Raw genomic sequence first — 12,691 nt, forward strand, 5'->3', positions numbered from 1 at the left:
TTAGGATTAAGGGATTTGGTTCCTTTCTTGAGGTTTTATAATGTTTTTGTTGAAGGAAATGTCAACAAAAAATGCCATATTTCATAAAAAAAAACCCAGTTAATTTCTTTTTTTAAACTATGAAATCTATATGAATGCTTGTACCAGAATGGACAGAAATGACTAAAAGGTTAATGAATAAACTGTCTGTATTCACGGAATTTTCTGTATACTCATTCTGCTATATTGCCTGGTGACAGATGCATGTTGCATATTTAAATTTAGAGCATGAGTTGCTTATTCGATGTAAAATAATATTAACGATGTGTAGTTCCTGCTGTTACTTCATGGGTACTTAGGTCACATGATCTGAACTCAAGTCACAGGTTGGTTTATTTGAGACCTGACGTGACTTTGGTAAATCAGTTTTCCAATCTGAATGTTTCCAAATTTTAAGTTTGAGATATTCTAATTTGCTGAATTAAATTGAAACAGACTTATTTCTAATGACTTGGACTGGTTTTCTAGAAAACCTTCAGTTGTAACTAATGACACTGATTTGACATGCTGTTGATTCAACTTTGACATTAGGGACTATACTAGAAACGGCTTTTTCAGAGAGCAGAGTGTAAATGCCAAATTTCTCCTCTGACGTAGAAACTCGTGTTCATGCTGTCCAACCTGACAACGGAGGCACCAAAAGCTGCGACATTGTCACCTCTCCAGAAAGAACCACGTGGTTGTTTGATTAAAAAACTCTGCGCCGGAGGTGAGGCTGGTTGTTCATCAACAGCGCTGCAAGGGAAAAACAAAAAAAAAGACAGCTTGAATGCGACCAATGACGACTCACAGAAGTTTTCTTTTTTTTTTAGGATGAAAATATAAAACTCACATGTTCTCTTTATTTGCTGTATATAGATAGATGTACACCACTGGAGATTTGGATAAAAGCACACACAAAAAGCTCATGTATGTAGAGTCTCAACACATGTCTGAAGATGAAAAACAAAAACAAAAAATGGAAAAAAAAGGATGTCGGATTACAAATAGATAAAAAACTATCCAAATTCTAAACGGTTTCTAAATGGAAATCGTCACGTGTTGAAGTCTGTGCCACATACCAACTGTCTGCAGTTGCTAATAACCTCTGTATTCTGTACACGGGGGGGGTATTTTGTACAAAATATGAAATCTACCGTTTAATAATAGCTATAACATAAAATAAAAGTACATTATATGTACAATATTAGATGAAGCCGTTTAGCATGAGACGAATACTAAAGGACACTTCATTCTTTTCAAAAAAAAAAGGAGAACAAAGCTTATGCAAAATGAAGAGAGCTCCAAAGAAGCCAATATTAAAGCCATTTTCAAGAAGAACAACAGTCACATGTCGGATGGCGCTCCTGCATGACGGCTAACAATCAGAGGATGCAAGAATACTGAAGGGATGGAATCACTTTCATCACTGTAACACCCAGGGCAGAGGGGGATGAGGTTTTGGTAAAACGGTGAATGTTGTTCTTCGAGACAAAACGTGGAGAGAACGGAACATCGCGACTGCAGTATTATTTACAATTTGCACATTCAGTTGAAACACTGACAAGAGGTTCTGCAGGCAAAAGGAAGGATTAAAAACCACAACAAAAAGAACTTGCGAGCATCCAGAAGCAGATCAAACAGATGTCCAAATAACGCGCCCTACAGGGGAGCAGGGTTTTACTCAAAGAAGAGGGGGTTACAGCCAGTGTGCACGTCTGGGCAGAGGGGGGGTCAAACAATGGTTCAACTCAAAAGCGGAATGGGACAGCGGGAGGTGGGAGGGGGGCACAGAATGGAAAAGTCACAATGGGAGGTGATTTCCTCTCCTGCGGAGGCTAGCTCTTATCGACCCACCAAGGGGAGGTGACCCCACGCACCACGACAGACAGCATCACGGATTTTCAATTTCTCTACTAGTTTGTTTTTTGTTTCTATTTTCTTTCAAGTTTTATCAGGAAGTGCTTCATCGCTAAAGTGGCTTGGGGGCGACCACTCTGCTTCTCCTCCTCTCCACTTTTGTAGCTTCAACAAGGCATGTGCTGGAGACTTGAACGCATCGTGTTGTTTTTTTTGGAAGCTAAATGGTACATTTTTTTTTCTGCCATTTTTTTAGTTCACGCAGCTACTCGATTCTCTGTTGAGCAAATGTCCCCTTAGACTATAAAAAGGCACTGTGAAAAGAAAGGCTCATGTTTGCTCTTCGAAACCAAACATACCTCATCTATGGAACGGTCTAACAAGTGTTTTTTATAAATAAAAGGGTCTTGCTTGAGAAGAGTAGAAAAAAAGTGATCACTATCAGCACAGTTTCTGCCCCCATCCTCCCCCCCCCCCCTACCCCACCCCCCGTTTGACTCAACACACAGCAGCATTGTGTAAATCCCAGACGAGCAACTACATCTCTCTGACCTCTCGTAAGCCTCACATGAATGACAGCGACTTGTACTGAATGCTAATGATCATGTTGAACACACTCCTGCCATGGTTGGGACCAAAAATAAATCCCACAATCCCCCCTCTCATGTAACCGGAGCTCAGGGCTGGACTCATTCCAAGAACCAATCAAATGGATCCAAACATGTAACAACAAACTATCTGACCATTGTTTGAGCCACCCAACCAGTGTTAACTTATTGCCTAAAGGAACTAAATGGATGAAAAGTTGGCACCGAACTACGCTTCTACACAAGATCTGCTATTTGAGAAACCTAGACCTCCGTCAGGGCCAGCACTGTTTGCTTTTTTTAATCCAGACACACTTCTACTGGTAGTCCCACATGACCCTGTCCTGATTAACAGAACAGGTCAATGAATCTTCACAGCTAATGTAAAAAAAAAAAAAAAAATAGCAAGCTCCAAACAGAGCAGTTATACAGATAGGAAGTGTGTTTTACTCTGAGAAGAGCTCCTAATATACTATGTAGGAAAAAATAAAATATAAACCGCTGTCTAGTTTAAATGTTATGAGAATAATGGCTAATATTAAATATATAGAAACAACTGACATTTTCTCATCAACTGATGCTTTTTTTTCTTTTTAAAAAAATCAAAACCAAACAAGGCTCATATTATTTGTACAAGCACCTGACATCTATAAAAGAAGAGGCAAGAAGAGAAGACAGCTCACACACAGAACAGAACACCTGAGAGAAATGACCAGGAGGGGGCAGCACAGCACCCCAAAAAACACTACAAGTTGAGAGGACAGGGGGGAAGAGGGGAAAGACGAGGGAGGGGAAAACGACAGTACAGTCTCTTGGGGTGAACTTGGCTGGATCGTCCAGCACCACAGACGTTTCTGCTGGACAAACAACCAGGTGGATAAAAGGAGGGAGGTCAGTAGGGACTGAGCGCCGCTTGTCCCGAAAAGCCCGAAGGCTTAGACGTGCGGCTTTACACATTTTTCTGCGTCAGGTAGGTGGAGCTGGGACTTTTCAGTTCTGTGTTGTGCTGGGGCTGGACTGAGATACCAGAGATCTGTTGTTGTGCTGGCCCTCTGTGGGCCTGTGGTTCCTCTGTGGATGCTGCTGCTGCTGGTTTATGGCGGATCTGGGGTGGTCTGTTAGTGGCCGTCGTGCGTCGTCAACATTTCCTCGGCTCTCCGGTGCAACTCCAAGGCTGTGACAGTGCAGATGTCCCTGGGGAGTTCGGATTTCCTCCTCATCAATGGGCGCTCTCGACGCTGATCTTTTAGGATCTGGACACACGGAGACAGTGAGACAGAGAGGGATCAGTGACATTGAGAAACTTCACAGTCAATTCCCTTTCTGTGCAGTAGGTTGTCTGCAAAGGTGAACCGAAAAGGCTGACATTTATCTCTGTACTCTTTGTACGTCTGAAGCAACCTGCTCTCACACTTTCAACAAGCACATAACAAAAAAATGTCTTTTCAGTACAATTTAGTCAGATCCAAATTAGGCTTGCCGTCGGTGTTACACGGTTTTCAGGGACACACTGATTGCATTACTCGCCCACGGCCCCCTACCGTCGTTTTTCCTCTTTTTATTGAAATAAAACCCATTTAGTTCATTTCCGCGAAGCAGCGGAGTGTTATCAATACATAGTCGGACGACGGACGCTACAAACTGAAGGAGACAGTGTCTTAGCTCAGAGTAGCAGGTGTCAGATTTCACACACACTGGACGAGAGAGAGTTGACAGACGAGACGATGGCGGAGGACTTGGTTTCAAAGCGAAAAGCAGGAGCGCCTATTTCGCATTGGCAATATTTTGGATTTAAACCCAATGCTATAAGGGAACCATAACGTTAATGAGGCAATCGGCGTGAGGAGGGTGGAGCGGTCACAGCCTGTGTGAGCGGCTCCAGCTGGAAACCTGCAGCCCCGCAGCGCAAGCTGGACTCAAGAGGCCAGACATAACAGCCACCAAACATTAAAGATCAATGTTTGCACTCATATTGAGCGTCATCTTTTCTTGTAAAATGTCCGGTGTAATCCGTAACACTGGTGTTGTCACAAGTTTCTTTACCGGTGGGAAAATGTCCTCACCATTACATCCCTAATCCAAATGTCTCACTGTGGCTGCACATAGTAGAACATTTTTACAACACATATTTACGTCTTAAATTCCCTAGTTTGTCCCCTGTCCTACTTGGAAGACAGCTGGGATGATACTTTGTGAATCATGTGACTCATGTCTGTTAGCGTTGAACAATCATCTTGACAAAACTAATTATTTACGGGACAAAGTGAAGGCGACGTTTTTTTCTTCTAAGTGTGTAACATAACCTGAAATGGCCTCAAATGTTTCAGCTGTGGCCGGTTACACAGTTGATTTAACTCTGTGTCCAATCACATTTGCATTGTTTCAGCTGGATGGGTTCCATTTGAGCATACCCTCACTATATACAATAAAAACTAAGCATACGAAAATATAAAAAGATACAAAGTTGGCCCACAATGATTTCACTAAAGCAATAGGCAATGTTAGACCTAAGAACCCAGTATTATTCACTGCTATACAACACTATACTGCATTTCGTACCTGTGTGGCTTCCTCCTCCACTGCTTTCTTTAGCATGGCATCGTCTAGCAGCGGCCCGTCTGTCTCCATGTCCATCGGACTACCTGAGCCTATAGAGTCGACGTATACCAGAAACTGTACAAGGAGAGGAAGAGGAGGAGGAGGAGGAACGGTTAAAAGGCACCACATAAGAACTGTCTGGTGTGTTGAATTATTCCTGCTGTTGACTTTAAATCTTTGATCAACTATATGAAATTTTGACTCATTTTGGAAACTCAGTTTAGTGCCACCATGAACATATGTGGAGCCTCTACATGCTTCTCTAACTCAGCTTGTTTTCTTGCTACATAGGTGCTCGATGCATACGCAAAGGCTGTGATTGTGCAATTGACTTGTACTTAATAATAATAATACCTAATTGATTGTACTACACTGGGTGATGATTGTAATCACAGAAACGTAATTGTTGTACAAGATTATAGCTACTGAGGCAATAAACACATCATCAGTCAGTACGATGTCTGCAGTATTGATAGATTACTAGTAGGCCTGTACCGACTAGTTCAACGCTTTGTTCATAACGTTGACATTCAAATTCTAAAATCAACATTTGAATGTTGCGCAGCTTTTTTTGCATGTCTATTCATTCTGTTTAAACCTGGTGTTTCTGCACAGTAACAGATAAAGATTAGGCCACACTAATCAGTGTTTCCCCCAATAAATTCATTCTGTAGCGGCGCACCGCGATCATTAATATCTTCTGCTCTCGTGATAACGTTGGCGGTACCGATTACAAACAGGCTCGGTAGTGAATAGTATTATATTATTTGTAGAATTAGATTCTAGTGGTGGCTGCGTAAGATTGTTTCCAACTCGTATGATCCAAACATTTTCAATATCTCCAGAGCGTTGCAATGTCAAAAAGTCAAAATTTATTGGGGAAAAAAAATAGATGTATTCATTTCCAAAATTCAGCAACATGTTTTTATCAAACGTAATTGGCGTCTAGACTTTCAAAAACAAAATTTTCACGGCTGTCAAAACTATTTGCTCTCTCATTTGCCACACACAAAGGGAGGCATGCACGAGTTATAGCCTCTTCATTTAATGAAGTTGATTTAATAGAAAAAGACTAACTCATTTATTCCGATGAATCACTTCATTCAAATTGAGGATTGTGTTTGAGCATTTGAGACCTTCCAAGCTGCATTTGAAAACCTCAATAGAAGCTTTGAATGTGAAAAGACATTCGATACAGCCCTCATTACTACGTTAAAATCTCTTTGCTCACCTGTGGGTTTGACTTTGCAAGATTCTCAATCTTCAGCCACGCTTCTTCTCTCTCTTTCCATTTGGCTTTCTCTCTGAGACGCAAAACAACAAAACAGAAAATCATCAGACACACGAAAGAGTTTACTCAAAGATTGTGACACTGACCTCACAAATCTGTTATGTTCAAAGTATGTCAGGAGTTTGTTGTTCAGTTCACTTACTTGCTTAGTCATTCTTTCCATTTCTAATTACGTTTGTGTGGTGTTTTCTATGACATGTAAGAAGACCAAGAGAGCTGTTGCTGCACTAGAAATTCAGACGTGAACGTCTCGCTTGTGACTTACTTGCTTTTCTCTGCCCTGAACTGTTGAGTGCAGTCGTCAAACAGCTTCTGGTTCATCTCCATGAAGAGTTTCAGAGCGTTGTAGATCAACCCGTGGATCGTCCTGCAGACAGACAAAAGGTTACCACGGGTCACTCGATTTACGTACTTAGTATCATCCCAACTCATCATCAGGCAGAAACACACAGAGATAGACATAATACAAAGCCCTTGTAGTGACTCACTTGTTCCAGTGGGTCTTGGAGTTGCGGTAGAGGGATGGGAACATGATGGGCAGGATCTTGGCTGCGTTGTCGCTGATCAGGCTCATAATGTACTCATTGTTCCAGTAGTACAGAGCTCGTTCTGCCACCTAAGAACACATGAGTTCATAACGGGGTTACATATGTAGACAGACAACTTTTGATGGGAGGAAAAAAAGAAGGTGTGCTCAGATATCTCTGCACATACAGTATGTATAACAAACATCACTTTATATATGTGTACTGGGATGAATGCCAGACCTGAAAGTGTGGGCTGGACACACACTTGGCCAACTGTCTGAAGAGGGGCTCCATGACTTTGACGAACTCCGAAGGCTCAATGACGTCCAGGATCTCCTCCAGTTCATTCAGGAACATCACCTCTTTTGGACTGTGGGTCTTTGGCCAATACTTTAACAAAGCCATTACCGTCTGCGCACAAGGACAACAGGATTATTAAAGAAGAACGTATGAACAGGCTGATCTGTTCAACTAATAATCTGCTGATGAATTCCTACAGGAGCTAACATTTGAAAAAAGATCGACAGACACTAAATACTTAAGAGATTAAAGGAAAGATAGATATGTATCGGTACATACTTTTTGTATATCATGGTATTTGTCATACGGGACTGAGGAATTTTGAATCCACTAAACTCAGATTAAGTTTGCTTTTCTATCTCTTGTACTGAAATCATACAGGCCATGCAAGGAAATTGCCTACATCTTTCTCTCTTTTTATCCCTTTATTTTTATAAAAATAACTCAATTGTGGGAGTGCTGCACTGGCTCAGGAAACTCTATGTTGGTAATGTTGAAGGGAAAAAAACAGGTGCTCTTCGGGGATTGGGCAAGTAGTCAAATAACAATAAAAAACAGTGACTGTCCAGCTTACTTTGAAAGGATGTCCTTGGTATAGGACGGCAGTCTGGAAAAACATCCGAGGCACTCTGATAGTGAATTAAAAATCCTTTATTAAGACAGGGTGTGACTACACACCCTAATGAAGACTTGTGAGTCGAAACGCGTTCAGAGTGCCTCGGATGTTTTGATGGATGATTGCCATCCTATACCGAGGACTTCCTTTCAAAGTAACTGGACAGTCACTGTTTTTTTATTGGTTAGAATTCAAATGCATTTCCTCTGCTCTTTACTGAGATTTTACATGCAGAAATATGAGTAACAGACAAATCACATTGCAACTAAGCATAGTACGGAAATATCAAAAACTAGACTTTGGCAGTGGAGTCCTTGGGTTCATTCAGGTAATTCAATCAACAATATTAAGAACATTAATAAAACACATCTTACCGGTTCCGTGAGGGTGCTATCCTTCTCCAAGAACTGTACCACACAGTAAGCCAGCTAAAGGAGAAAGACAACATAATGTCACCACTTCTAACAAAACTGCAGGATTGTAAAAACTGTTATGAGGTTTTATTTACGGCAGAGCAAAGTGTAACACAATATTTAAGACTGACAAAGTGGTTACCTGTGGGTGATATACACTAAGAGACTTGACTTTGTGTAAAGGCAGCAGAACTTTCAGCAGGAATATCTTGTGCTCTTCTTTCAACGGCAATGCAAATCCATTGATTATGCTGTAAAGAGACAAAGGTAGAGAAATAAGAGGTAGAGTTGTACTTAAGACTCTAATTGAGTCGAGACACAACAGAGATAAAGGCAATGCCTGTGTGTATCAATACGAATGTGCCCGTTTCATCATTTTACGACTGAAAAACAAAAACAAATCTACACCCTGAAGCATAACCATGAAAAAAGTGTTATGGGTGCACCTCTCGAAAATCTCTTACCTGCCTAATATTTCCAGTAATTCTGCTATTCCATTATGATGTTCAGTCTCATAAATGAACCTGAAAAACAGCAACATGGTGATAAATCATGGTACATTTAACAAAATGCACTCGATTAGTCACAAAGTGCTTAGCTCAATGACTCACTCACCTATAAAATATGTTATTAATGTGTTTCCTAATGTACGCTCGCAGGCCCAGGAACTTGCCGTAGATGCGATGAAGGGTCGTCTTTAAAAAATCTCTTTCCCTGGGGTCTTCACTGTCAAACAGGTCTAAGAGCTGTGGACAAAACAAAGGCTACTGAGACACAGGAAATTCAACTGAGCACCAAATATCTATAAAGGAGAAAGGAAAAACACACTCAAGCATCATGATAATGCAGACAATGCCATTACGCTCTCAAACATTTATAACAGTGCACATAAACTTGTGTCATTATGTGCTCACCTGCATTACAAACTTCTGGTCAATATACTTTTTGGCTATGTTTGGTTGAAAGTCAGGCGACTCTAAGAACCGTAGGAGGAATTCATAGACGAGCTGTGGAAAGAAGATCCGAGGTTAAAAAGACGTGAACGTAACAGCTGTATAGATTTATTCACATCAGTTCACGGTGTGTCTTTGTATTTGTGTGTGTGCTGCAGTGTACCTGTAGATGTGGCCATGCAGCCTCCAGCGTGGGCTCATCCTCCTCTGGGTCAAACTCGGCACCCGTGGGGTTGGAGGACGGCGGCAACGTCCTGAACATATTCACAGAAAACTATGGGGGGGGAAAACAGAACAGTAGGTCAGCTCAACAATCCACTGTAAAAAATCGATGTAACTCAGGCAACACATTCATGATATCATGTTTCAACTAGTGTCACAGATATCTGTTATAGATTCAATCAGTTTATTTTACAATACAATATAAACAAAAAAAAGAAGAATCACTGGACAACAACAGGAATTGTCAAATTATCTTCAAACTCTGGTATCCATATATTAAATCTGATCTCTGCTTTTAACCCATCCTTAGGAGCAGTCTGCTGCTGTAAAGCGCATCAACCCTGTAGTTAAAGGACAATCACTCTACCCACTAAGCTCCAGCCGCCCCATGACTACATGTAATGTGATTTAACATGCAGATTGTGACATGTCTTTCAGTCCAGCATTAGTCTGATATCAAGCAACAATTAAAGCCAATGAAAGAAATGAACAGGGACAAATTAAATAATTAGAAGTACAATTACGTTCCACTAGATGCTCGACTCACTTAAAAATTAATAACAAATAACACTGAAGGAAAAACATGTCAAACTTAAGTCTTAATTGCTGCTTTTCATCCGAGCTGGTGGATACATTATATCTGGGGAGGACACGGTCTCTACAGAAACTGAATGCACACACCGGAAGCAGTGGACAACAGATGACTGAGCATCATTAGTGTGTGTTTTAGTAAACACACCTCTTTTTCCCAACAATGCGCATTGACCTACCTTTTATGCTGCATTTAGCTTACAGAGTGAGAAAATAACAGTTGCTATTGCCAAATCCTAGTAAACATTAGCTCTGGATGTTAAGCCTGGCTGATCTGCCTACCTACCACGTTGACTACCGATGATTGAGTGCTTGCTGCTAAAACACATCTTGACAGCTGAAATAATGAACCTGACGTGGGGAATTCAGAAAGCCATCGGCCACAATATTTGACCAGCAAACAAGGTTGTCGGGGGAGTTGACTGTTAAGAAGTAAAGAGGAAAACAAGCCTCTTTGCAACAACTTTGCCGTGCCAAAATGAAGTAAAACAGTGAGATATGTTCGCTATTTTAATACACCGTTCACAGTAAAAATACATGTTAAAGCAAACACTGGTACAATGTTATGAAGCTATTGTAAACTGATTCATCTTCAGGTTTAATTTTGCTTTAGAGAAACAACTTAGCTGCTCACTAAAAAAGTAACTCAACCCAAAAAATATTTCCAGTACTCCACTTATTGCTCAAAACTGTCAAGTCAATAGAAATACTGCTAATTAAATTTGTGTGATATTAATCATAATCTGCCTTCAAAATATTGCATTTTCTTTATGAAAAAGAATGAATGAAAATATGTATTGATAGTTGAATAAGAGCTACAAGTATTAATCAATTGGTTGTCAACTATTAAATTAATCATCAACTATTTTGATAATTTTGATTAATCGGTTTGAGTAATTTTGTAAGAAAGAAAAGTCAACATTCGCAGATTCCAGCTTCTTAAATGTGATTATTTTCTGGTTCCTAACTTCTCTATGACGGTAAATTGAATAACTTAATAATAAACTTTGAGTTGTAAACAAATCAAGACATTTAAGGATGTCATCTTGGGCTTTGGGAAACACCATTTTCACCATTTTCTGACATTTTATAGCCCAAACAACTAACTGATTAATCGCGAAAATAATCAACTAATTAAATTGACAATGAAAATAATCTTGAGTTGCAGCCCTAGGTTGAATATTCCCTCTTGTGCTTGTCTGAGATAGCAGCCTGTTTCACTTGCGATACAATTCCCCAAACTGGGAAGCATCCATCTATTTTCCTTCTGAGTCTATTCTCACTTTCAAGACAGCTCACTTAGACGGTCCCTCCAGAGTGCAGTCGACCAGAGGTCAAAACACACTCACTCACCACCATCGTGTTTATGTTCTCAGCAAAAACCATCTCTTACTTCCCCCCAGAGCATGGGACTAATGGAACAACCACTGTCGCGTCATCCAAAGGTCTGCCAAAATATTGTTCTAAAGCTTGAACACCGAGGCATCAAACATCAGCCCTGAAAGAACAAGGGCTGTTGGAGGAAATCATGTGTACAGCCTTAACATAAGAATACACTCCTTATGGCTAGAAAAGGAGTTTGTCGTGTCAATCTCCATACTTTGATGATGAAAGCCATCAGTAGGCTTCAAAGAGTGCTTGCCTTTAAGAGGGCCCGTCAGGAATAAGAGTATATTTTCATGCAGATTTGGAAGCTCTGTTGCATTTTCTGCAGCGCAGATCAAATGAAGCCACGACAAGGAGGACGGGGATTCATTTGCACCTTGATCATCTGCAGTTTACCATGTGGCATTGAGGCAGGGCTTTGATTAAAATCAAAGGCTTTTAAATTTGGCTTGGGAAAGCAAACCGGGCACCACGAACGCATCCATGCCACGACCCAGAGCAACACATATTCTAATAAATATACAGTAGGAGCTCAATGACAGCCACGCTGACTACAGACCCAACTGAATGAACAGAGGATGGAGCAGATTTAGGTTTAGTGACCTCATATGGGTTAACTTTCTTGGCCATCTTTAGACAAACACCACAAAGTGACCACTTGAGGGGAAACAAAATTAATGGCTTACCGATGATTTTAAGGATAAAAGTTAAGTTGGGTTATTGTGACACCGATCTTATGGTTCAAACTGAGTTCAGTGATGCTCATGAGAGTTTCCTATGACTCAGCGAGGAGCCAAAAAAATAAAGACTAACTGACTCTGAAACAAGTAAATATTGCTGCCAGGGCAGTAGAAACCACAGTTCAGTCTCTTCCCATGGTGCAGAAATGAAAAACATGAAAAGACCTCTGTTCTTAACAAATAGCAGATCCTTATAGAGATGTTAATGGAATATGAAAGCAAAAGCTACATTCAACCGAGTCAGATGGTTCTTCAAGGTCACATGCACTTAGTGATGTACAGCTGAGCCTTATTCACAGTTATATATCATAGAGCTTTACAGACAAGGAAAGAAAATCTCACCTCAGCGAGTCAGGAACACTTAAGGGACCAATATGTGATACATTTACTGTAATAAATCATGAATGGACGATGATATGTCATCAGAGATTAAGGAAACATGCTGAATTGAAATACTGGTTTCTCTGACAACAATGCTACAGCCAGTATGTTCTCCTTTGAAATTTCCATTCCGGTACAGAGCATCTGTTTTTAGTTTGAATCTGTGTGATCCCGTCCACTGCCCATTTCAACACCCAGTTGCCACATA

The 12,691-nt window shown here is 40.6% G+C and overlaps 1 protein-coding gene across 3 annotated transcripts in view; it reads right to left on the reverse strand.

Annotated features, from left to right (window-relative positions):
- Positions 1-839: 839 nt before the first annotated feature.
- The window catches only part of ppp2r5cb (protein phosphatase 2, regulatory subunit B', gamma b), a 33,213-nt gene continuing 21,361 nt past the window's right edge, over positions 840-12,691 (reverse strand). For all 3 annotated transcript variants that reach the window (XM_037750622.1, XM_037750621.1, XM_037750623.1), the window contains 12 exons: positions 9,327-9,437; positions 9,125-9,217; positions 8,826-8,956; positions 8,675-8,734; positions 8,353-8,461; positions 8,172-8,225; positions 7,122-7,292; positions 6,843-6,970; positions 6,620-6,721; positions 6,295-6,367; positions 5,025-5,138; positions 840-3,718 (listed from right to left, as the gene is read on the reverse strand). In XM_037750622.1, the coding sequence (XP_037606550.1) occupies positions 3,584-3,718; positions 5,025-5,138; positions 6,295-6,367; positions 6,620-6,721; positions 6,843-6,970; positions 7,122-7,292; positions 8,172-8,225; positions 8,353-8,461; positions 8,675-8,734; positions 8,826-8,956; positions 9,125-9,217; positions 9,327-9,437 (1,281 nt within the window). In that variant the 3' untranslated portion in view covers positions 840-3,583. The remainder of the gene's footprint in view (positions 3,719-5,024; positions 5,139-6,294; positions 6,368-6,619; positions 6,722-6,842; positions 6,971-7,121; positions 7,293-8,171; positions 8,226-8,352; positions 8,462-8,674; positions 8,735-8,825; positions 8,957-9,124; positions 9,218-9,326; positions 9,438-12,691) is intronic.

The sequence above is a fragment of the Sebastes umbrosus genome, chromosome 18, assembly GCF_015220745.1.
Source record: "Sebastes umbrosus isolate fSebUmb1 chromosome 18, fSebUmb1.pri, whole genome shotgun sequence".
NCBI lineage: Eukaryota > Metazoa > Chordata > Actinopteri > Perciformes > Sebastidae > Sebastes > Sebastes umbrosus.